This window comes from Triturus cristatus, chromosome 6 (genome assembly GCF_964204655.1).
Source record: "Triturus cristatus chromosome 6, aTriCri1.1, whole genome shotgun sequence".
NCBI lineage: Eukaryota > Metazoa > Chordata > Amphibia > Caudata > Salamandridae > Triturus > Triturus cristatus.
The window spans coordinates 1,235,132,376-1,235,159,482 of record NC_140589.1 but is presented as its reverse complement, the minus strand read 5'-3'; the positions used below and the strand labels follow the sequence as shown (position 1 = coordinate 1,235,159,482).

Below are 27,107 nucleotides of genomic sequence, written 5' to 3'. Positions count from 1 at the left end.
AGAGGGTGACACACAGAGGGAGGGAGAGGGGGACAGAGAGGGAGGGAGAGGGGGACAGAGAGGGAGGGAGAGGGGGACAGAGAGGGAGGGAGAGGGGGACAGAGAGGGAGGGAGACACAGGGACACGGACAGAGGGAGGAGGCTGACACACGGAGGGAGGGAGAGGGGGACAGAGAGGGAGGGAGACACAGGGACACGGACAGAGGGAGGAGGCAGACACACGGAGGGAGGGAGAGGGGGACAGAGAGGGAGGGAGAGGGGGACAGAGAGGGAGGGAGACACAGGAACACGGACAGAGGGAGGAGGCAGACACACGGAGGGAGGGAGAGGGGGACAGAGAGGGAGGGAGAGGGGGACAGAGAGGGAGGGAGACACAGGAACACGGACAGAGGGAGGAGGCTGACACACAGAGGGAGGGAGAGGGGGACAGAGAGGGAGGGAGACACAGGAAGAGCAAATCAGCCGTGTGGTGTGTGGGAATGTCTGCTCGTCAGCAGGTAGACTGCGTGCATGTAGCCAAGGGTGGCCAGTGCCAGAACCCCCCCTCTTCCCCATGGCAAAACACAGGCCCATGTCACAACCTGTTCACGAGCACAACGACAGCTACCTGCATTATATAAGTGTGTGGATCCACTCCATGTGCACATGTACAGTGCTACACGGAAGGCGCCAATGCATGGCTCGCCACACCTGCCCACTCCACTGCTGACTGCAGTCACACTTGACGCAGCAAGTAAGACTGTGCCACACATATTTAAAGGGGCCAAAGTGGTGTCCAAGGGACACACCCATGCACAAGTGCACTGTGAGTGGAATGCAAGACAGATCCTAATTCCAAGAGGAAAAGTGCCAACTTTGAAACTGATGAAACATGGATGTTGCATGGACCAAAATTAACATTGTCTCTCTCACACACAGGTCAACGTCGTGGTTCACCCCCCAACACTGGGGGGGAAGACTCACAGGACCCGGATGTGCAGGAGCCCGATCCCACCGGCAGCGACGACTCTCACCACTCTGTGGACGACCCCGACCGACCTGGCACCTCTGGTGTCCAACCACCTGCAGCACCTGCGTCAGGTACAACTGTGCCAACCACCACCCCCACTCCTGCCACATCCCAGGAGACACCCAGGATCCCTGCCCCACCACCACAATGCAGCCAGGCTGGCCAGGAGGGACACGGTGTCCCGGGCACCCAGGAGGAGGCAGGCGACAACGCCAATGCCACCCCTCAGGGGTCCCGGAGACCCGATGTACCCACAAGGGCAGGCCAGGTGCAAGTGGGCAGGGGTGGTGGGAGTGGAGGACGGCGGAGGCGCGAGCCTGACCAGTTGGCTGGGGAACCGGTATTTGCCCATGTCCGTAACATCATGGACACATACCGGCAGGACACCACGGGCATGGCCCAGGTTGTGTCCATCCTCGAGGGGATCAAGACCCAGCAGGCCCAACAACATGCCTGTCTACTGCAACACCAACGGAGGATGGAGGACAGACAGGCTGAGCAAGTGACGGTGTTCCAGGGGATTCACGATACACTCCGTCGGATGGCCGACAACATGGCCGACCCTCCCTGTGCCAGAAGGCGGAGAACATCACCACCCACAGGGAGGGAGCAGGAGGAGGAGGAGGAAACATCCGATGGAGCATCCCAGACGTCGTCACGGCCTGCTTCTGAGGGTCCCCGCAGGAGGGCGGGTCATCCACGTAAAAGACCGTGAGGGTCGGCGCAACATCACCATCTCCCAGGACACCTGGCCTGGCACCTGGCCCACTGGAGCAACAGCATCACAGCATCAAGAGACATTCTCTGCCACATGGCCCTGCTGGTCACTGTCTGACCAATGTTGACAAAGACTGTGGCATGGACTCTGAGGATTTCAAAAGGCAAGGATACCAACTCCCCTACTGAACTTTGGATTCCAAACTCCCGGAAAGCCCCTCACTTTAACCCCCCCCCCCAAAATAAAAATTCACACCATGAAGAGAAGATGCCTGATGGTTGCATTATTACCTTACATGTGTGTTGTAAAGTCTAAACATGCCTGAGCTCTCTTTTGACTCCAACCATCCACACCCTGGGGCCTGAGTCTGGCACAGGACACACGGGTCACAGTGTATTAGTCAAGACAGACATGGAGCACCATACACACCCGTGATGGGCCCAACCAGCTGAGGGGGTGGCCGCACAACCGTGCTGACAGACACATTGAGTACAGCAACAGTCATGCGCAGAGGTCAGGGATCATGTCCAGGGTCCTGGGGGGCACCCAGGTATGTGTAGACAGGTGGCAGAACCATGTCCTGCAAGCTTGAGTCCGGTGGATGCAGAGAATGGGGGCCTGGCCAACGTTGGATGCATGGGGATGGCACATGTCACAATACCCACACAGTCATGGACATCATGCCCAATACACAGTCTCAGCCCACACACACAGCTTGCATCTTGCTACTCGACACATCGACACATAGCCACTATCAGGGAGAACCATGCCAGACATGTTGGATGCACCGTGGCAACACACCAGCATTGACGGAGAAGAGGCACCTTGGAGGCATAGGGACACCTTTATTGGTCATGTTTTCGGGATTGCAGAGGCAACTTGAAGTACACATGAACACATCTTGTGGAGTAACATGTGGGTCCAACACTGGCACCCCCCTTCTGCAGCACAAATGCGTGTTAGCCATGGAACTGGCACACAATTGTCGGCTAACAGCTAAACACCCACAGCTGCTCACGGAGAGCCTGCCACACACCATTGATCCGCTGATGTGGAAGTCCCACACCATGTCAAGCCAATGCTAACCGCATGTGTCCGAGGGCAGTGTTACACACATTGATGCCATCATCACAATCCACTATCCCATCACTGATGACTGTCAACAAGTCTGACCATCTATTCAGGTGTACACAGCTGCATGTCGTGTCCCATGGTGATGCTACATGGCTGCAGAGGAACCAATCATCGACAGGGGCAGTGTGCATACATCGTGAACAACTGCCACACCCAATACACCCCTGATGCATCCCTTACCCTATGGAGACTTCCAAACGTGTCCGTGCCTGTAACGCTGAGTCAGCCCACGATGACGTGTCCATGAGGAATAGCAGTGCCACAACAATGCAAGCAGCAGACGGCATGCGCAAGTACCTGGGGAAGAGAGACACGCAAGAAGTCAGCCACAAAAAGCACAGCCACTTGCATGTGCATTTACTCGACACATGTATGGATGACAACATGCTAGGTCACAATTATGACTGGGGAAATACAACCATCACTGCCACCATCACTCCAGTGACACACCCACACACAGCTCTGACTCACGTGCCATACATGCAGGTGGAGACACACATCACAACACATGCCACACGGGGACCAATGCGTGCACACTCAGACACTGGTACTCACCACTAAGCAAAGAAGTCGCGTATGAGCCGAGTCCGGATGTCCTCTTGCGGCTCCACATCCTCCACATCACTAGCCCCATTGCCAAGCCCTTCGTCCTCCACGGGTGGATGGTCCTCGTCATGTTGATCCAGGATGAGTGGCACAGCTCTCTCAACTGCCATGTTGTGCAGCATGCAGCAGACCATGAAGATTTTGCAGACCTTCGCAGGGGCATATGGGAGCGCGCCGCCGGTCTTGTGGAGGCACCGAAATCGTCTCTTCAGCAGGCCAAACGTCCTCTCTATCACTCGCCTTGTCCGGCCATGGGCGATGTTGTAGCGGAGCTGGGCCGGCGAGATGGGGTTGCGGAGAGGTGTGAGCAGCCATGGCATGTTGGGATAGCCAGCATCCCCTACATGGGAAGCACATTGACATCGTTAGAAGTGGTGCAGCGGTCGTGCTGGTAGGCTATGCAAAATACAGGACAGACAGACTGTACCCACCAACAACACATGCTCTTTCGTTGCGCAGCTGCATCATCATTTCAGGCATCCTGCTACGCCTCATGATGTAGGCATCGTGTGCTGATCCTGGAAAACGAGCACAGACATGTGAAATCACCATGTTGGACTGACACACCACAAGGGCATTGATGGAGTGGTAGTGCTTCCGATTGCGGTACGCCACCTCCCGTGCGTGTGGTGGTACCAAAGCTACATGTGTCCCATCTATGGACCCAATGACATGGGGCATCCCTCCCAGGGCATAGAATCCACGCTTGACCGCAGTCAACTGTTCAGGGGTTGGGAACTTTATGAAGTCATCAGGTGAATCAACATGGCCTCTAAGAAATCATGCAGCACACGGCAGAACATGCTCTGGGACATGCCACCAACATGAGCTATGGTATATTGAAAGGTACCCGTGGCAAGAAAATGTAGGGCAGCCATTACCTTCAGCTGGGGTGTCAGTGCCGTAGGATACCTGTGCTGCGGTTGCAGGTGTGGTGCCAGTCTCGCCGTCAACTCCAGAATCAACGGTTGGGGGAAGCGGTAGAGCCGGATGCTGTCATTCTCCCGCATGTCAGCCAAGTCCGGAATTGCTCGGGCAAGAGGCGGCGCTCTGCAGTAATTTGGAAGTGACAAGGAAGAGTGAGTGCACTACGACAACAATTCATATGTACTGAGCACATGTTAATCTGTCAATACACATATGCTACATAGGGAGTCAGGTATGTGCTACATGCCCAGGACACGTATGGATGCAAGGTGACACCCCTACCAAGACCCAGCTACACACGGAGAGTGAGAACCTCCCCATGCCATGCCATGGGAATAGCTGTGTCCCAGTGCAAGTGAACAGCCAGACGCAAGACAGGAGTGACATACGCCCACACATCAGCAGAAGTAGGATGCCGATTGCAGAGACTGGTAGCGGAACACTAGAGCCACAGGTCACATGACATTACACTAGAACAGCCCACACACCTTGCCATGAAGGTGCACATGTCATGACTCACCACACATTCATTGTGAGGATGCAGACATGTCCTTGTCACGGTACTCCGTGTCCCATGCATACATGTGCACCTCACATCCGCTACCACATGTGGCATGGTGTGCGGAACAGTGTGCAATGTCAATCTACACACAGACACATGTTGGTTGCTGCAACGGCTGCAGCTTTTGAGGGTGCTCCAACATCAACCTGATGGGAAGCCCCCACACATACATGACATAGTCACATTGTGCACCGTGGGTAGTGACAAGTCAGGTGTGGTAACCCCTGTACCGGGCATCAGGGGACACTTCCGTGTGTTGGTGTCCGTGCCATGCCAGTGACGCTCACCCCAAGTGTGCAGTACGACATGCACACATGTCAAAGGAGTCAAGGGCATGCCTGGCACACATTGCACCATCACACAGTACATCTGTAGACATCTCATCATACATCTGGTGCCTTCTCGACTCAGGAGTAATGTTCCACATCACAGGCCGTCACACCTGTGCCCCACACATGTAGTAATGCACAGACGATGCCTTGATGTCAATTAATGGACAAGTATGTCCATTCATGGACAAGTATGTCCATCCATGGCCAAGTATGTCCATCCATGGACAAGTATGTCCGCCCTATCCCTACCTGTGTGCCGCCTGTCACCACTGTAATGTGTGAAAACCGCTGTACTGCTGCGAAGAGGGCCTGTGTACGTTCCCATATCACTATGGGAGTGCTGCTGTATGTGTACCCATCGTGATGGCGAGCGTACAGGCATGTGTACGGCCCGTACCACTACGAGTACGCATACGCAAGAACACCCATAGTGGTAGGGCCGTACGCACGCCTGTACGCTCCCTATCGCTATGGGTGGCCCCGCGTATGCGTACTCATAGTGGTACGGGCCGTACACACGCCTGTACGCTCCCTATCACTATGGGTGGCCTCGCGTATGCGTACTCGTAGTGGTACGGGCCGTACACACGCCTGTACGCTCCCTATCACTATGGGTGGCCTCGCGTATGCGTAGTGGTACGGGCCGTACACACGCCTGTACGCTCCCTATCACTATGGGTGGCCTCGCGTATGCGTACTCGTAGTGGTACGGGCCGTACACACGCCTGTACGCTCCCTATCACTATGGGTGGCCTCGCGTATGCGTACTCGTAGTGGTACGGGCCGTACACACGCCTGTACGCTCCCTATCACAACGTGTACGCATACGCGAGGCCACCCATAGTGATAGTGAGCGTACAGGCGTGTGTACGGCCCGTACCAATACGAGTACGCATACGCGAGGCCACCCATAGTGATGGGGAGCATACAGGCGTGTGTACGGCCCGTACCACTACGAGTACGCATACGCGAGGCCACCCATAGTGATAGTGAACGTAGGCACGCGTGTACGGGCCGTTGCAATGCATTTGGGGTGCCCTAGGGCCCCAGAACGCACCGTACCTGTGTGTGAAGCTCCAAATTACATAGGGGACACATGAGGGACAAGTATTAAGGCCTACATGCATGCTGGTTGTCATGGAGACCAAGTTCAAAATTTGAATTTGTTCTGGAAGGTGCACAGCAGAAGTCAGTTGGAATTAATCTACTTTGTTGCAATGTGTTTGTGGGGCTGACATCATGCAGGAGAATGAAACCGATAGAGAACACACAGACTGCTAGGTTTGAAGGGATTGGAGGAAACATAGGATGCAAATGTGAGTGACCAATCACTCTGTACTCCTGTGCATGAGATGGCCCAGCAAGGCAGATATAAGGCAGCCAGGTCCCATGAGGGATCACTTGCCTGCACATCTTTGTATTCCACGACCCGGCTGCTGCTACTGATTCCCTGGAACCAAGTCAAGGGCTGTGGAGAGGTCACAGCCATTCACCCTGGATGAGAACATGGCTTTGGTGGATGTGATCCTCCCACGGTACCCCATGCTGTATGGGCGACCAGGTTATCAGGTGAGTTCAGTGTCCTCTGGCACAGACTGTGTCCCTTTTTAGTGACTGTGACTTCTGCCATTGTGTCCAGGTGTGACACACATGCTATGTACTGTAGGGGGGACCCAGGGGGGGGAATGCCTGATGTCTCCCAGCAGTGCCCTGAGATAGGAGGGGTGGGGCCTATCACTCCCAGCAGTGCCCTGAGACAGGAGGGGTGTGTGCAGAGTCCTCCCAGCAGTGCCCTGAGACAGGAGGGGTGGGGGCCTATCACTCCCAGCAGTGCCCTGAGACAGGAGGGGTGGGGGCCTATCATTCCCAGCAGTGCCCTGAGACAGGAGGGGGGTGTGCAGAGTCCTCCCAGCAGTGCTCAGAGACAGGAGGGGTGGGGGCCTATCACTCCCAGGAGTGCCCTGAGACAGGAGGGGTGGGGGCCTATCACTCCCAGCAGTGCCCTGAGTCAGGAGGGGTGTGTGCAGAGTCCTCCCAGCAGTGCCCTGAGACAGGAGGGGTGGGGGCCTATCACTCCCAGCAGTGCCCTGAGACAGGAGGGGTGGGGGCCTATCACTCCCAGCAGTGCCCTGAGACAGGAGGGGTGGGTGCCTATCACTCCCAGCAGTGCCCTGAGACAGGAGGGGTGTGTGCAGAGTCCTCCCAGCAGTGCTCAGACACAGGAGGGGTGGATGCCTATCACTCCCAGCAGTGCCCTGAGCCAGGAGGGGTGGGGGCCTATCACTCCCAGCAGTGCCCTGAGACAGGAGGGGTGGGTGTGATGCACAGTGTGAGCCTGGATCATTGATTGTGTAGTTGCCCTCATTCCACCTGTGTCCTTTCAATGGCACGTACTGCTTTTGGCCTTCCCCCACAGGATCATGTCCCTATGACAAAGGTGCAATGCGTTGGATGCATACTATGCCTTGTTGTAAACAGCAAATGTGTTCTAATCTGTGTCCCCGTGACATGTGCAAGGTGTATTGATATAGTGTCACTTGTTCATCCTCACAGGTAGACGCCTCTGCCAAGGAGCAGATATGGCTGGACGCCGTCAGCGCCGTGAGGAGTGCGGATGGTCGGAGGCGGCACCTGTCCCAGGTGAGGAAACGCTGGCAGGATATCCGGTGCTGGACGCGGAGGATCGCACGGCTCCTGCTGGGGGACTCACCTGAGAGCCACAAGAACCGCGGGCGCCGCCGTCTCTCCCACATCCAGAAACGTGTGCTGGCGGTGGTCTTTCCTGACTTGGACAGGCGTCTACAGGACATGCAGCAGCCGGAAGGGGGTAGGTACATGTGTGTGTCTGTTGTGTTTCACCAGCATTTGTAAGTGCACTGTTCCATGGATACACTTCCAGGGTTTATGGTGCTGTGCAGATCCTGTTACCCACAGTGTTGCAGGCCTCTCCTGCCTCCCTTCCCCACCTTGCAATGTGTTCCCTGGTCTCTGTGTAGTCACTCCATCACAAAGTTATGTAGCCTGACACCTTCTCCAAGTGTACAATGCCTGCAGCATCATGTGTGAGGGTGGTGTGTAACAGGTTTAGTGACCTTGCCTGTGCCCTGTCCAGTTCTGGACTTGTGGGTTCCATGTCAGTTGGCACTAATGCTGATTTCAGACATGGGAGTTAATCTCTTGAGTGCGAGGCCTTCCAGCAGGCATGTCCCATGTGGTGGCCTGTGACATGATGTGCATGAGTGTGCGTTACGCATAGTGCAGGGATGTTAGCGTGTGTTGCAGTCATTTCCATTCAGGAGCATGGAGTTGTGTGGCCACTACTGTCCCCAGGGGCATATTTTCCTAGGTATCATGTGTGTAATCCGAGAATGTCGACAATCTCTGTGTCTACAGCATAGGTTGTGCTCTGTGCCATTGTCCCCTGGCACCATGTTTCTTGACGTGAGATGTATTACAAGTGTCCACTGTCCAGCCTGACCTGATTTTCCAAGTACATACTCACGGTGGCCATTGCCTGTGTGTCTTGTAGCAATCATCTGATGATGCCCATTTGTACATGATTCTTTGGACAGGCGCACCTTCGGTATTTGGTGTGCAATCTTGAATTATTGCATCCCATGTGTATTTCACCCAGACTAAGAGATGTAAGTGCTTCCTGTGTCTCCACAGATTTGTCTCATGTAGGGGGTGGGTGGGGCGGCCATGGCCTACATGTCAAGACCTGTCATCTCCTTGCTCGGACTGGCCAGTGTGTGATGTTTGTCTGGACATACACTCAAGGTGCAGCGTGCCAGTCAGGGTGGGCATGTTATCAGTATTACCTATGCTGCATGTGCCTCTAGTTCCTGGATTTGGTCCCTGCCATCCCAATTTCCTGCCACGCTGTGTGGTGCAGATGCAGTGCTGTATTGTCCCCAGGGCCTTGCTCCTCAGTCAGAATAGCATGTCATCTCATTTGCTATTGTGTCATGCTCTCCATAGTTTTTCCATGGCATGGTGGGTCACACAACTGTGTCTTGCAGGGCCTACGTATGTACCTTGTTTTGTAGTTGTAACTCATCCTTTGTTTCAGGCTATGCACTGTAACCTACGTAGATTGTACTCATGTGACATATGTATACAGGTGTATGATTACTTTCCGTCTCTTCACCCTGCCCACAGCATCGTCGGGGGACACGGAGGGAGACATGGACACAGACGGCGCGGAGGGACCGAGCACCAGTGCCAGCGGTGACATCGGGGCTGGCACTTCGAGTGGGACTGATGCGGAGGAGAGTGAACCCGGGAACCTGTCGACTGGCACAACAGAGTATGAAGCTGACGGGTCCGAGGATGATCTCTCCGAGTGGGCGGTGGCTGCACCACCATCTGACAGCAGCCCTACATCTGGCACCGCCCCCTCCATTGGCATCAGCCGCCTCCCACGTGCTCGTGTCCCTTCCCAACGTGCCCGGTCACCACATGTCTCCTTCCTGCCAGGCACCGCACCCCCTGCCCCTGTCTCCACTGCTGCCGCCAATGCTGAGTCTGTGGACATCCAGCGGCAGTTGCAGATTGGTCAGACTGCGATCCTTAATGTCCTCCATGGCCACAGCCAGGTCCTCAACAACATGGAGGCATACTTGGAGGGCATTCATTCATCGCAGGCTGACCAACGCAACTTGCTGAGGTCCATAGACTCCACACTGACTGCAGCAGTGGGTCTCCTGCAGCGCTACGTCCCACCCCCTACCCCTGCTCCTTCCACAATTCCCACTCCCATGCCTGTCCCACATACACCCAGACGTAAGCATGCACCCACCACAACAGACACAGGCACCACACCAGCAGGGAAGGTCCGCCGCACACCTCCTGACACGCACACACAGGGTGCAGTAGGCACACCCACTGGGTCGGGGGGCAAACGTGTGACACGCAGCCAGAGTGGGAGTCCGCATTACACCCAATCCACTCCCTCCAAATCCCCTCCCCTCAGCTCTCCTGGCCACATCTCCCCCAAAGACTCCTTCATGGCTGCTCTGTCCCTGAGCCCCACAGTGACACCACCCCGCAAGCGGTCAAGGAGGTCCCCGGTCAGGGTGCTTGAGTCCCCCCCACTGTCCACACCCTCCCCCAGTGGTGCTGCGACCCATCCCTCTGACCCCCCCCCCTCCTTGGGGCCTGTGGTTCCTTCGGGTGCAGGGGAGTCTCTGGAGGACCTTGCCGAGGTGTGCAGCGCGCTCCTAGAATCCACCTTTGGCCCTGCCCCACCCCCTGTGGTGGAGTCCTCCATCCCTGCACCCACGACGCCTACCCTTCACCCTCCTGTCCCTGCGGTGCCTGTTTCTTCCCCCCCACATGATGCCCTGACCCCTGTGGAAGACAACGGATTGTAACTGTGCAGGCAAGCTAGGGGACACGCATCCCACTGTGTCCCCCATCCAGCTGGGACTCCTGGACTGCCCTATGGCCTTTGTTAATATTGGACTTACGTCATACTAGTTTTTTGCTCATGCTGAATAAAGCTATTTATTTTTTGGCATTGGAACACTCCTGCATTGCTGGCATTGCTGTTGGTGGGGCTGCTACATGGTTGTGGGTGTTGGTCATGTGTTGGGTGTGTGGGTAATGTAGTGGTGTGCTGCTCATAGGGGGGACCCTGGGATCTGTGTGCCATCACACAGTGTTAGCTACCTTTCTCCATTCATTTAAGCAGTTGCTGCATGTTGCAATTGTCCCAAGGTGTATTCCTTCCTCTGTGTACCCTGACTTCTTCCCTGCAGGGTGTCCCCTGACTTTAGCACAGAGCTGTGTGTCCATTAGCTGGGTGTGTGACGTAGTCCTTCACCTTTGCACATGCATGCTGAGCGATGTCTCCACCTGCACCATTCGTGGCATCCTTGGTAGTCATTGTACTTGTGTATGTGGCCTATTGACATGACTTCATGTGTACATGTTTTCTTTTCTGCGCTATGCATGCGTATACTCCCAGCCTCGCACACATGTGGTACATGTACTGCAGGGTCTTTGTGCACCTGACTGACATTTGTGGGCATGGTATCTGTGACTACTCCACCCTTTGCGTTCCATGGGCACTGCTGGGAGTGATAGGCCCCCACCCCTCATGTCTCAGGGCACTGCTGGGAGTGATAGGACCCCACCCCTCCTGTCTCAGGGCACTGCTGGGAGTGATAGGCCCCCAACCCTCCTGTCTCAGGGCACTGCTGGGAGGACTCTGCACCCACCCCTCCTGTCTCAGGACACTGCTGGGAGTGATAGGCACCCACCCCTCCTGTCTCAGGGCACTGCTGGGAGTGTTAGGCACCCACCCCTCCTGTCTCTGGGCACTGCTGGGAGGACTCTGCACCCACCCCTCCTGTCTCAGGACACTGCTGGGAGTGATAGGCACCCACCCCTCCTGTCTCAGGGCACTGCTGGGAGTGTTAGGCACCCACCCCTCCTGTCTCTGGGCACTGCTGGGAGGACTCTGCACCCACCCCTCCTGTCTCAGGGCACTGCTGGGAGGACTCTGCACACACCCCTCCTGTCTCAGGGCACTGCTGGGTGTGATAGGCCCCCACCCCTCCTGTCTCAGGGCACTGCTGGGAGGACTCTGCACCCACCCCTCCTGTCTCAGGGCATTGCTGGGAGTGATAGGCACCCACCCCTCCTGTGTCTGGGCACTGCTGGGAGGACTCTGCACCCACCCCTCCTGTCTCAGGGCACTGCTGGGAGGACTCTGCACACACCCCTCCTGCGTCTGGGCACTGCTGGGAGGACTCTGCACCCACCCCTCCTGTCTCAGGGCACTGCTGGGAGTGATAGGCACCCACCCCTCCTGTCTCAGGGCACTGCTGGGAATGATAGGCACCCACCCCTCCTGTGTCTGGGCACTGCTGGGAGGACTCTGCACCCACCCCTCCTGTCTCAGGGCACTGCTGGGAGTGATAGGCACCCACCCCTCCTGTCTCAGGGCACTGCTGGGAGTGATAGGCCCCCACCCCTCCTGTCTCAGGGCACTGCTGGGAGTGATAGGCCCCCAACCCTCCTGTCTCAGGGCACTGCTGGGAGGACTCTGCACCCACCCCTCCTGTCTCAGGGCACTGCTGGGAGGACTCTGCACCCACCCCTCCTGTCTCAGGGCACTGCTGGGAGGACTCTGCACACACCCCTCCTGTCTCAGGGCACTGCTGGGTGTGATAGGCCCCCACCCCTCCTGTGTCTGGGCACTGCTGGGAGGACTCTGCACCCACCCCTCCTGTCTCAGGGCACTGCTGGGAGGACTCTGCACACACCCCTCCTGCGTCTGGGCACTGCTGGGAGGACTCTGCACCCACCCCTCCTGTCTCAGGGCACTGCTGGGAGGACTCTGCACACACCCCTCCTGTCTCAGGGCACTGCTGGGTGTGATAGGCCCCCACCCCTCCTGTCTCAGGGCACTGCTGGGAGGACTCTGCACCCACCCCTCCTGTCTCAGGGCACTGCTGGGAGTGATAGGCACCCACCCCTCCTGTGTCTGGGCACTGCTGGGAGGACTCTGCACCCACCCCTCCTGTCTCAGGGCACTGCTGGGAGGACTCTGCACACACCCCTCCTGCGTCTGGGCACTGCTGGGAGGACTCTGCACCCATCCCTCCTGTCTCAGGGCACTGCTGGGAGGACTCTGCACACACCCCTCCTGTCTCAGGGCACTGCTGGGTGTGATAGGCCCCCACCCCTCCTGTCTCAGGGCACTGCTGGGAGGACTCTGCACCCACCCCTCCTGTCTCAGGGCACTGCTGGGAGTGATAGGCACCCACCCCTCCTGTGTCTGGGCACTGCTGGGAGGACTCTGCACCCACCCCTCCTGTCTCAGGGCACTGCTGGGAGTGATAGGCACACACCTCTCCTGCGTCTGGGCACTGCTGGGAGGACTCTGCACCCACCTCTCCAATTTCACAATATGTACACTCATGACATACACGGATGTGGGTACGCTCCATGCATTCGAGGTGGGGGTACGTGTCGTACTTACACTGTTGGGGTGGGGCTACGCTCCATGCATTCTAGGTGAGGGTACGTGTCTTACTTACACTGTTGGGGTGGGGGTACGCTCCATACGTACGCGGGTGTGGGTACGGGTCGTACTTACACTGTGGGGGTGGGGGAACGCTCCATACGTACGCGGGTGGGGGTACGAGTCGTACTTACATTGTTGGGGTGGGGGTACGCTCCATACGTACGCTGGTGTGGGTACGGGTCGTACTTATGCTGTTGGGGTGGGGGTACGCTCCATACGTACGCGGGTGTGGGTACGGGTCGTACTTACACTGTTGGGGTGGGGGTACGCTCCATACGTACGCGGGTGTGGGTACGGGTCGTACTTACACTGTTGGGGTGGGGGTACGCTCCATACGTACGCGGGTGTGGGTACGGGTCGTACTTACGCTGTTGGGGTGGGGGTATGCTCCATACGTACGCGGGTGTGGGTACGGGTCGTACTTACACTGTCGGGGTGGGGGTACGCTCCATACGTACGCGGGTGTGGGTACGGGTTGTACTTACACTGTTGGGGTGGGGGTAGGCTCCATACGTACGCGGGTGTGGGTATGGGTCGTACTTACACTGTTGGGGTGGGGGTACTCTCCATGCATACGGGGTGGGGATAGGGTCCGTACATATCCGTCCCCACGCTATGTGATGCTTGTGCGGGCCGTACCCAGGCGTTTGCCACGTGGGTACGAGCCGTCCCGCCATTGTTGGGGTGACGTGGGTGTGGGTGTGGTACGACTCGTACCCACGCTCTTCAGTCGTGGGTACGGGAAATACCGGTCTGGTTGTGTTGCCGGTTCGCGTCGTGACGGACTTCCGTTGTGGCGGTCGCTGGCTTAGCTGGACACGCCCCCACCCCCTCGTAGTGACCAGGGCATGGGAGTCAGGTATGTCCTGGGCATGTGTGCTGTGTGACTTTGGTGGGGGGTTTGCGGCCTGCCCTGGTCCTGCCACCCCCACCCCACCCCACTTTCCCCCCTCCCTTAGTTGTTCTGACCTTCTGCGGCGTCTGCGTCGGAACCTGTAGAGGAGGTCGACTGCTATGAGGGCCGGGATGACACGTAGGTTCGGGCCATGTCTGTCCGTCGCGTACGGGTCCTCCTTGTTCGCGTCGTCCTGTCTGTCCGTCGCGTACTGGTCCTCCTTGATCGCGTCGTCCTGTCTGTCCGTCGCATACTGGTACTCCTTGTTCGCGTCGTCCTGTCGCGTACTGGTCCTCCTTGTTCGCATCGTCCTGTCTGTCCGTCGCGTACTGGTGGTCCTTGTTCGCGTCGTCCTGATTTCCCGGCAGTTTTTGGCAGCCGGAAAATATTCACCGTGCGGAATGACGTCGGTGCGAATCGTAATTCCTGGTTCGTGAATGGCAGGCTGCGAGCGTCCCGATGTCAGGTCGGCGCTTTCCCGGATCGCATTTGTAGGTTTATTTTGTTCGGTCGGGGTTTTTTACGATTCGTACGGAAATGGTGTTCCCGTGCGAATCGTAATTCCATGTTTGTACATTTTGACGACCGGGTACGCGTCGGACGGAGAATATGCTCCGTCCGACGGTTCGTACCCGGTTTTTGCCGGATCGTAATCGGCACCTATGTGTGTACACATAAAAAATTATTGTGAGAGCGAGATGGCTCTCATGAGTCTTACCCTAGTCGCAAAAACTACTTGCACCATGTGGGGAGGAGAGGGGAAACTCCTGTTCGTTCTGAAAGGAGAAAATGTAACCAAAACGCAAAACACACACATTCGCACAACGATGGATCAATGAATCCTATTAAATCAGTCACTTCAGTCACACTCTTACTGTCTCAGGAAAGTATCCCTCGTACATCCTAGGTTACTGCTCCCGGTCCTCCCGAATGTTAAAGTGAGGAAGTTGGGCCGGTGCTTTTATAGTGCGGTCGTTTGGTTAATTAGAAGCGGCGCTGAGAGATAAAGCCGGGAGAGTGCCTCCCGGTGTGTCGCTTCCAATGTCGCAAGTGGACATAGGTATAATGAGTGCCAGAAAATGCCTGGTTTTAAGATGGCCGAGACGCGCGTCCAATGGTATCACTCATAGAGCGGGTTATGCCCAAATAAGGAGTGATACCGGGATGGCGGGGCGTGACTGGCTGGGGGTGCAACCCAAGGTGGAAGTATCCCGAGTGGACTGTGGGAATGGGGCGTGGTTCAACGTGAAGGCGTCGCGTGCGGCTGAGCGCGTGTTTGGTTGCCTGGGTAACGCAGGTGTCTTGCGAGAGCCAAGGCTCGGCAATGCCGAACACGAATTGCTAGGGTCGGCGCGAATAACTGTGAAAGTTTAAATTAAGATAAAATTAAAATAGGAAAAGGGGGAGAGTAACCACAAATTCACAGTTCGAAATGGGTACCTAGAGGGCGCAGGTGCACTACAGCAGTGTAGAAACTATGGTGCGTGATGGTGTCATGCGTAGCTCTATGGTGGGTTGGCGAGTTGTGGAGTAAAAAGGTGACGCGATGGCATCAGGGGGAATGAAAAGACCATGGTGATTGGTACAAGAATGGGTGTTTGTTAAATGAAGGGGCAGAGCTGATCGCAAGGTGGCTCGGTGTTTGTGGCCACTCTAAATGTAGATTCTTGAGGAGGCAGGGTGGTATGATCGTGAGAAAGTTAGATCTTAGACCAGTAATCATCGACCCAATTGTAGCCATGGGATGTCATCATTGAGGTCCTGCTCGTGGGACCGCAGGCAATAGACCCACCATTGTTCCCTCACATGAAGGGCTTTTGAGAGGTCAAATTCGCTTTTATTCATCACTTCAAGGATGGTCCATCGTAGGTCTGTGTCATTATGATTTTTTTCCAGAAAGTGACGTGTCAACCTAGTGTTCGTTTTTTTACACCTGATGGTGGTACAGTGTTCGTTAATGCGAATTCTGATTTTTCTTGTTGTCATGCCTACATATTGGAGGCCACATGGGCACGTTATTAAATAAACGACATTGATCCATCGTTGTGCGAATGTGTGTGTTTTGCATTGTGGTTGGAGGCCTCACTCCAAAACGTTTATTCATGCAATTTTGGTTTACATTTTCTCCTTTCAGAACGAACAGGAGTTTCCCCTCCCCTACCCCCATGGGGCAAGTAGTTTTTGCGACTAGGGTAAGACTCATGAGAGCCACCTCGCTCTCACAATAATTTTTTATGTGTACACACATAGAGTGTCACAAGTCACGTGAATAGTCCCTCACCTAGAGGAACCTACGCATGCGTTGTTTCTTTATGCTTATATTTTATTGTTTTCCTGACCCATTCTTACAGTTTCAAATATATGTTTGATATTTTATCACTCTTTCTCTAGGCTTGACGTTTGGAAGCTCATTAGGAAGTGGAGCGTGGCCTTTGCCACACCCGCACAGTGGTATTGTCTTGCCACCAGTTGGTAAGAATGGAGTCCCCCTGTTTTCACTTAGGTCCTGATGAATGCCTTGGACCCACTTGGGCCGACACGGCAGAAACATGTTGACCACTCACGAGACGGTTAGGGGACACTAAACACCCCACTCACCATCCAATGCTTTTAGTATCATATAGTTATTAGCCACATTAAAATAAGATTTTCTGGTAACTATAATGATTTTTAACCTCACACACATTTTCACGGGCCCCCACTCAATAGCTTAGAAGTGCATCCCTGTCGTCAGGTGTATGCCCGCCCTCTATCAAACGAAGGTTTTAGAGGGCGAGGACTGGCCGATGATGAAGCATGACACCAGGTGGTGTGTGAGACCAGTCCGTCACTTTTTGTGAGATGCCCTCGCTCACAATGCTTTTGTAACTGTACTAGGGTCACTTTCACTAGGAGCAGCTTTCTGTGGTAAACATACTCTACAGGATTCCCCTGGAGCGTTCCATGCTCAGAACTCATGGAGGTCTGCAGCGGCTGACTGTGGTGAGTAGTACTTTTGGCTTTGCAAGGGCAGCAGCTGGTTGTCTGCTGCGCTACCTCTGATGATGCTGTGAGTTTCTCAGATCCCTTTCACAGGTAGATGAATACCGTTCAGGTGCCAATAATGCTTCAGTTGGGGCTCAGGCATTCGCAGACCACCTCGGCAGCCTTCCCTCTAGGCATAAATGAAACAAGGTGAAGATCTTTGGTTTTCACGACAGCCCCCTCTGGCATACGAGGTCACCGGCTTTACTCTGCACATGTGTTATGGCCCGATCAGCACTGCAGCAATGCACTTTTCATGGATGCCTCCTCTGGCATACGGGGTCACCCACTTTACTCCACACATGGGCTGCGGCCCCATCTGCAACACAGTAATAGATTCTTCATGGTGACCCCCTCTGGCATACAGGATCGCAGACTTTTACCTGCATCTGGGCAACTGTCAGATTGGTGCAGAAGGGGCTAACTTCACCACCGCCCCTATCTGGCATGCGGGTCGCCGATTTAAATCTACGCATAGGTGACGGCCCAATCAGTGCAGCAGCCACTTTATCACACCTTGCTATGGATATGCATTCCCCAGGATCGCTCACTGATCCTTGCTCCCTCCAAGTGCTCTCCTCTTCCCCACAGGGCACACTGGTCTTGGCAAACAGGCAGGCACTGGTTTCCCAGTCTCCAAGGCTGGTGGTTTTGGATTTCCCTGGATGATGTGCCCTCACCCAGCTGAGGGGCTGGCACAGCTCCTCCTCCTCAACCTTTAGTTATAGCTCGACTTGCTGCTTGGCAGTTGACAATTTTGGGGCCCCTTCTTATAGTCCATTTGTAACCCAAAATGTGGTTAAGGGATATATTTAAAAAAAATGTCACTCAGCGCAATGGCGAAAACAAAAACAAGGGGTCCCTACTCACTAAGGAACCAGGGTGATTAATTAATGTCTGAAACAATGGTTCCTGTGGAATGGTACAATCATGTATAAATAATATAGGCCTAATCGCAATGAAAGGGTTGGAGGGATGTCAGAAAGAAGGAACCACATACACCAATGGTAACGTTTTAACACATATATGTATTATGTATTACTCAAATGATACAATGAAGTACAAAGATAGTGCGAGGTGTCAAAAGTGTAACAAGAACCTAACGTATTGGTGACACAATGTGAAAATATTTACTATTTACGAGGTTTCAAAGTTTCTTTACACAAAAAGTGACCATTCTTAAGTGTATGGATAATGTACAGCAACTGTATATAATAATAAGTGCTGAATTTAGTGGTTCGCTTTTCTCTTTATTGTCGACGACATTTTGATCCTTTGTGCAGTGTAGTGTCTCATCAGGACCTATGGATGTAGGGACATCTGGGGAAAAGAAGAATAAAATCAGCATATGGCCCACTTACGGGCACAAATGCAACAGACAGGAGCTTATGGGCAAGAAGGATGATCAAAAAGGTGTACCTGGATTGGTGATTGCGCAGCTGAGTGAAGACTGAGTGCCAACCATGAGTGATAGTTAAAGAAGGAGGATACTCACAGGGGAATCCAGCCGCGTTCAAGTAATGTGAGGGGTAGAACGAGAAAAAAAGGGGGAAAGTTAACAGATGTATTCTACAAATGAGCAAGCAGGTAGCAGGTAGCAATTTGATGATGGAGAAGTTACCCCAAGTGAGGGTGTTGGCTGGCAATCAATGAATAGCACAGCGCTAATGCAGATATTACAGCTGGGCGTGTGTGAGCCGGTGTGGAGTTAAGACTTCTGTGAAAAATGGAAAGTGTCAGGGCCCACGTGGCGGGGGGTCAAGGGTGTGGCACAATTCAATGTACAATGATGTGTGTCATCCCTTATTGGTAGAAGCATCAGGGAAAAACACTCACAGGAATTAACTAAACAAATTCCTACCTAATTGTGGCATGTAGTCCACATTCACGATATTCATGTGAACGGACCGGCATCAATCTGTCCTCTTCCGTCTTATGTGATTTCAAGATTCCTGCATGATAAGGAATGGGAGGGTTAGCTTAGAACTTGGATGATGGTGAAAATTAAAATTAGAGTTCTCACAGCGCACTTTTCAGAGTCCTTACCCAAGTGGAGTTAGAGTTCCAAGGGACACGTGACAGTGCTATGTGCTGCCAGCAAGACCGCGTCCGTCTGCTTGCTGTAGGTCTAGTGACAGTGAACGTGCGCTCGCTCGATCTTAAATGCAGAGATAATCCGGCCGAAACCACAAAAACCCGCAGGCATCAATAGTGATTGCCGCGACATGGAGTTATCTAGTTTTCGGTAAGGGAAACGAAAAAAGTGAAGAAAGACCTTGGGGGAGGTCAACAGTGACAGAAAAATTGATAAAGTTAGAAGATAGGAAAGTGTATGAAGGGTCTTGTCATCTCATGAATTGTAGCAGAAACGATGAAGAAATCATTGTGACAGGTTGCAACCACAGCATGGCAAGAAAAATATGTTATGTAGCCTAATGTCACGAGCGAGCGTGAGTGGTGTAAATTGTGTCATGTTGACCGCCTTATAGTTTGGCACAAAGTCCTTGTGTATGCATGCTGCGGGGTTAGTCAATAATTATTTAAAGGAGGCAACATAAAACTTTTATAGGTATGGACTTTGAAAAAATAAATAAATGAAATAAATTTACGTTTGCAAGCCAACATCTAACAGTGCTTAATAAACAATATACATATTTCTATCATCAGTTAGCTCGAACGATTCCTTGTTGTATATACATTAATACAAAACTGGTGCTGATGTGACCCATGCGTAATTAAGACAACCACATATTTGGAGCACTGTTGATGGATATATATGAGAGAACAACATATATTACTTCAACAGAGAGTGACATTACTAGACATGACTGTTACAAAGATCATGGATCTCATGCACGGATACTTGTGCTGGGAACATAGGGAATACCTGTGATCACACAAAGTCAAATGTCAGCTTTAGGCTATTCGAGTTGTTAGTGCACCCGATTGTGATGTATAATGGATGTAGCATCATTGGGCCTATTCTGGTGAGCCCACAGGCCTGTGGCTCTGAATTGTTCATCTGTATACAGCAATATTATGTCAGTGGGGCGACGAAGCCTCGCCACTCTTCAGCGGAGTTTAGTCATTGGTTTATAGAATTAATCTTGTCTATCCAATGACACTCACGTCGTTGTAGAATTCGTGTGATGTCTCCCTCTCTTTCAGGGACAATGGCAATGTCAATGACTTGCCATCTGATCTCCTCAGCAGTGTGATTTTTCTCATTGTAGTGAGAGACCAGTGGAGCGTTGGCAAATGAGTGTCGTATGCGACTACGATGTTGTCCAATGCGTGCTTTTACAGGTTGTTGTGTTTGTCCAATATACGGTAACCCACACGGACACCATAAAAGTATACCATGTTTCGTGTGTTACAGTTTGAGAAGAACTCTAAAGCATGTTTGAGATTGGCATGTTCAAATGTGTTAGTCAATATATGTTGTTCTCTCATATATATCCATTAACAGTACTCCAACTGTGTAATTGTCTTGATTACGCATGAGTCACATCAGCACCAGTTTTGTATTAATGTATATACAACAAGGAATCATTCAGGCTAACTGATGATAGAAATATGTATAGTGTTAAATAAGCACCGTTAGATGTTGGCTGGCGAACGTAAATTTCTATCATTAATTTATTTTTTCAAAGTCCATACCTACAAAAGTCTTATGTTGCCTCCTTTAAATAATTATTGACCGACCCTACATGCATACACAAGGTCTTTGTGCCAAACTATACGGCGGTCAACATGACACAATTTACACCACTCACGTTTGCTCGTGACATTAGGCTACATAACATCTTTTTCTTGCCATGTTGTGGTTGTAACCTGTCACGACGATTTTTTCATTGTTTCTGCTACAATTCATGAGATGCCAAGACCCTTCGTACACTTTCCCATCTTCTACTTTATCACTTTTTCTTTCACTGTTGACCTCCCCCAAGGTCTTTCTTCACTTTTTTCGTTTCCCTTACCTAAAACCGGATAACTCCCAGTGGCGGACGGTGACATTTGAAAGTGGTGGGCGTAAAATGTTTGTCATACTTCAGCATAGCGAGCGAGCGTAGCGAGTGAGCCCGAACAACCTATGGGTGGTTCGGGGGGGTTCTCCCCCTGAGAAAATTTTGAAAAAAGAGTGGAAAAATGGTGCATTTTCAAGCAAATTTGAGAAAGCAGAAAGGTTAATAAAGCAATGAAGAAAGTGCAGTTATTACAGTAATAAAGAGATCATGTCATATAACATAGGTAGCTGCTTATTCAGTATAACCACAGAGCTTCATAACAGACTTTGAGATATAATGCATTTCTGAGTACCTCACAGGTGTTTTTTATTTAACAAACAACTAAACAGGTGGTCGGAAACTAGCAGCATTGAACATACATATGTTTACTTTTTGTATCTAAAATCAGCACGTCTGTCTTTAAGAGCAGCAAACTTTTCAATTACTTGAACGTTAAAATCAGAGATATTTTGAACTAACTTGCTCTCTATAGAGAGCATTGCCAAAGCATTTAGGGCCTCATGTAGGTAAATTACATTTACCACTTCATAAATACCGAATCATACCGATTCGGTATTTATGAAGTGGTAAATGCAATGTAGGTAAAAAGTCGGTAAATATTACCGATTCGGAAAAATTCGGTAATTACCGAATCGGTATTTACCGATTCGGTAATGAGGCATACCTTCCCATTGATTCCTCAATGGGAAGGTATGCCTCATTACCGAATCGGTAAATACCGATTCGGTAATGGGGGAGCACATTCAAGGGTGGCAGGGTGTCACATTGACACCCTGTTGCACCCCTGATTCCTGCATGTGTGCACATGTGGCACACATACATGCCCTGAGGGCATGTATGTCTGCCACATTGCACACTTAAACGTGCACAAAAATGCTTTTTTTCACCTATTCGTCATTTACCACCAACCTTTAGTTGGTGGTAAATAACGAATCCCCACACCCACGACACACTCCCCCTACATCTCATTTCATGATTCGGTATTTACCGAATCGGTAAAATTACCGATTCGGTAATTTTACCGATTCGGTAAATACCGATTCATGAAATGAGCCCCCTACATCTCAAAAGCCCAAATACCGGTCGGTAATGGTATATTTACTGAAAATCGGCCGTTACCGACCGGTATTGGGCTTCCTACATGAGGCCCTTAGTCTTTCCTGAAGCATGGTGTTTCTTAGGAATGTCTTAATCCTCTTTAAGGCGGAAAAAGATCGTTCTGCCTCTGCTGTTGTCATAGGAGTGGTTATGACAATTTTAAGTAAAGTCACTGTCTCTGTAAATGTCTTTTCCATATTAAGTTTATGAATTAAAGTCAGCAAAGCCCTGGCATGTCTGGCATTTCGGTACACAGGCATTGAGTACAGTACAGTCAGCTCACTTTTGAGGTCCTCTTGGTTGAGCATAGGATAAGCTTCCACAGCCTCATGCAGAGCATGCTCAGGGAAGGATTCACCATATTTTGCAAAGTTTTGACTTTCCAATAATGCAGTATAGATAAACTGGTCCCAGCATAAAAACAGATCATGTCAAAACAACATCAATAAACATTTAAGCAAAACAAACTGAAATAGAGTTCAAGTGTTGTTTAATCACATTGAACCAAAGTAAACATATACTTGATTGAACTGATTTGGCAAAATCTTTTCAACTGGATAATGAAAGTGCCCCGGAAAAGGAAGGTAGGGGGTTCAGTGATTGAGTGTGGAATTAAGGGGAAAGTGAAGACATAGGTAAATACACTAAACAACAATCAAATTGATCGGCATTATTAAATTACTGCCACATGTTATACATAGATCCAATCATAAAGTACGGTACAAACAATTTAGAAAAAAGCCATGTATAAAGGAGATCACAGTGCATCATGTACTGGTGATAATACTGGCAAGGATGTAATGTCGACGTTTCGACCCCTTGGTTCGTGTAGGTGTTCAATAGGACCTTACAAAGTGGGGTCTTCCTCAGGACTAGGGTACGTGTGGAAGGATGGAGGGCACCGTATCTGCCAAAAGGCAGGGTTCTAAGACGCAGAATATCGTCAAAGATAAAGGGGTAGCAAAGCCTCCTCACGGTACGGGTGGAGAGAGTGATGACCACTCTGCCAAAGAGAAACAAATCCTCTGTCATTTAATCCCAAAGTCATCCAAAAACCGCCTTGGCGGAGCCGTGGTCGGTATTAATTATGCCAGGACAAAAAACGGGGCTGTGCCTCCGCTGAGTCCTCGTGGGGGAATGAATCCTCGTATTCTCAAACCGCTTAGTGAATAATGCGGCACTCACCAAATGTTTTGTGAAAGCAAAACGTTCTTGTGCATGCACAATTACAATGTCACATATCTCCTTTGCATTTCGAACCAGAGTGGTGATGTTTTTCCTGTGGTTTGCAAAATTTGAAGCCTCTGGCAGTTTGCTGTCTAAATTGTCAACCTCATTTCTCACTATGCTTATGCGCTTGACAAACATAGCGGTATTTCTTTTCACAGAGACAGTATCGATCTCTCGTGCTTGTATCTGATTGTATAAATTTTCGACAGCTGACATTATGTCTTGAAATAAAAACAGAAAGAAATGAAACTCTCTATCTTCTAGTGTTCTAGCAAAGCCACGGGCTTCACTTTGAGTTTTGAAATCAAAGGTTTCATTGACTTCTATATTATGAAAACATTTCACAAGGTCCTCCCTATATTGATATATTAGTTGGACTGTACGTATGTTAAAGTTCCAACGAGTTGAGGATCCCCTTGGAACCCTTTTGTCCACAATCTCCTGAAGTGCTTCCGTTCTTTTTGGGGAACGTGAGAAGAATGCTGCCATGCCTCCTACATCCTGAAAGAAAATTCGTGTCTCGGAGATCTTTGATACTGCCTGCTGCATAATAAGATTAAGTTGGTGGGCGTAACAGTGCACGTAATGAGCATAAGGGTACACATCTCTAATTCTTTTCTGTACTCCACCAAGGCTTCCACTCATTACGGACGCACCATCATAGCTTTGTGCAATAAGTTTTTTTTTTTGGTGCACCTCTGGAAAAATGAAGTTCAGTTGACGCAGTATAGCTGCAGTAATGGTTTCTGCAGTAGAGTCTCTTAAATGAGTGAAACCATAGAACCTCTCCACAACATTATTGTCATTGTCCAGGTACCGAAAGACTAATACGGACTGTGTTTGTGTGGCCACATCAGTGGTGTCATCAGCCTGAATAGCCACAAAGTCTGTGTTTTGCAACTCTTGGACAATATGGCTTCTCATAATTTCGAGCATACACTCAAGGAGTTCATTTTGTATAGTTTTAGAGGTGCCCTTAAAGACTGTAGCAGTTGCTAAATGTGCTTCCATTTCCTTGTCTATGCTTGCTATTAAATCCACAAGGCCTTTGAATATTCCTGGATTTGTGGAATCTTCAGATTCATCATGGCCTCGCAATGCCAGTTCGAAAGCACCACAGAAACGAACTGCTTCATTGTGATTCTGTATTGTTTGGCGGTATGCACTGTTTATGTGCTGCTCAATCGGTGTGTTTCCCAACATTCCCAGTCTTGTCACGTTTTCCATATGCTTTCTTGTGTGTGCATGCTTTTTGATTTTTTCAGACAGATGCTTCAAGTCTATCACTCCTTCTCTTGGCCAAGGAAAATCACCATTAAACAGCAAGCAGGGGAAGCAGAACAGTTTGTTTCTTGACGGACACCCTGTAAGCCATTCAGCTTTTGTGTACCAGGTGTTTGAGAATGTACGTGTGTACAATTTTCCTCTGTCCTGGGTAACTTGTTGTAGTTGTAGGTCTGGCCGATCAGGTCCTAATCTCTTTATATGTAGTTTATCTTGTAGTGGCCGTGCATGGAATGACCGTGTAATTAATTGTTCTACCGTATTCATCATTGATTTCGATTCTGTCCTTACCAATATGAAAGAAGCCTGTCAATAGTCGAAGTACAACGTATAAGATTTGGTGCAATAATATCAAATTTCAGTATAAGTACATCTATCATGTGCATTATCGCAATATATCTCCAAAGCTCCCCTTTGGACAACAGGACTGCTAAAAATACAGCCTTACTGCCTGCTGCCTCTGTGTGCCATAGTGGTTGCTGAAGACACTGCAAAAGAGACTGTTTGAGGGCCTTGAACAAGGCAAGGTAGGAATAGATAGTGCCTTTAACAACCGTTATTGCCCAAAGCACAGGGCTAAGGCTCAGTATTAGTAAATGCTATCCACTGAGAGAACAATCTTCAGAATGTGCACCCACCCCAACCGCCATCTAGAGTGACCACAAACATAGCCCTAGTTCCAATCTAAAAAAAGATATCATCAGTTTCCTTACCTTTAACACTGTTGTTTGCTGGGTCGTAGACGGGATGAAAGAGCAGCAAAGGAGGTTGGGTCCTCCTGTTCTCTGTCCAAAAATTGCCCAAAAATTAGGTAGTGGACCAGTTCAGTTAATGTTTCAGGCTTTACCAGGTGCTGAAAATAAAAATATAACAATTTATTTTCGAAACATTAGGGTAATCAAACAAAGACTGGGGGGGAAAAAACATAACGCTACAATTTTTACCTGCTTGCAGTTTGCATGCAGCTCTTAGATGACAGTTAATAATAGCTCACTGTTGTATGCTAGGATTACAATTTACAAACTGCAAGTAACAAAATGATCTCTCAAATGCAGTGACTCACTGACCTATTTACATAATGTGCATTTTGTGATCTGCATTAACCTTCTGAAGTTCTGCGCTACCTTTCCATGAGTCAAAACTTCCATTACACAAAACTGTGATCTCTCTCTAGGAAAAACATTAACAATATCCTCACAATATGCTCCTCATGCACACCAACACCCAAAGATACTACAGACATTATTAGATAGTCCATTTCACCCTCACACACAATAGATCACCACTGCCATGTAGTGGGCAGCAGGATGCCCTCTAAAACGACAACTCAATACAAACTACTGAGTAATGCTTCTAAACAAGAGAAATGGCACAGTTCATTCTCTCACTCATTCAGATACAAAACTCACATCAAAGCGACTCTGTGCAAACTTAGACTCAGAAACGGCACATAAGTGGCTCTTCCATTAATCCAGTAGGGATAGCTGTTAACCTGAATACACTGAAAAGTCCCACAGTTCAACAGAGGTGATAAAAAGACCAGACTACCATCACTCTGCTCAGCGAGAAAGGCCAAAACCTAGGGGTAGAACAATTAATTACACGGTCATTCCACTTTGATCTAAGCAACGACATGAAACAGCATAAAAAATGCATAAGCTGGAAGAGACATATACATAACATAATGAGGCAGAGCTGCCTATGACTGAATGCCTCAAAGACTGAAAACGTGGTTTTCAGTGGCTCCATTGAGTACACACTGACTTCCCTATAGCTGAATGGGGTGAGACAAAGTTCAGAGGATGCCAAGGGATGTTTAGTATAATTCTGGGAAAACTGAGCTAAGGCAAAAGGCCTTGTAGAACTGGCAACATTAGTGAGTCTGCTCTTCAGCCCATGATCAGCAGTTATTGCTTTTTTATATAAATGGTTGAAAAGTAAACGAGAATATCAAACTTGTTTTGCAAATGGGTGCACTTCGTACAAAACTTTCAAACCTCTTTCATTCTGTTATCAATAACCACCACTAAGTCAATGTGTACAATAAGGAACCAAAATGATAAATAAAGAAATTGTAGCTGACAGTGTGGACCCTGTGTAGGCCACAACACGTCACTAACGGAACCAGGGGGGGAACGGGGAACCGAACCTGCGTATCAACTTAGATCAGCCAGAGGCAGAGAGACATACTCCAGATTACTAGTACTAGACGACGTCATTGC

General features: G+C 50.7%; 1 protein-coding gene across 1 annotated transcript in view; it reads right to left on the bottom strand.

Moving 5' to 3' along the window:
- Nucleotides 1–25,738, bottom strand: part of LOC146821237 (interleukin-20 receptor subunit alpha-like) — a 313,666-nt gene extending 287,928 nt beyond the window's left edge. Inside the window, exons 1-2 of the mRNA XM_085612176.1 lie at nt 25,599–25,738; nt 19,107–19,197 (exon numbers count right to left, since the gene is read on the bottom strand). Coding sequence (XP_085468302.1) covers nt 19,107–19,143 — 37 coding nt within the window. The 5' untranslated portion in view covers nt 19,144–19,197; nt 25,599–25,738. The remainder of the gene's footprint in view (nt 1–19,106; nt 19,198–25,598) is intronic.
- Between the last annotated feature and the right edge of the window lie 1,369 nt (nt 25,739–27,107).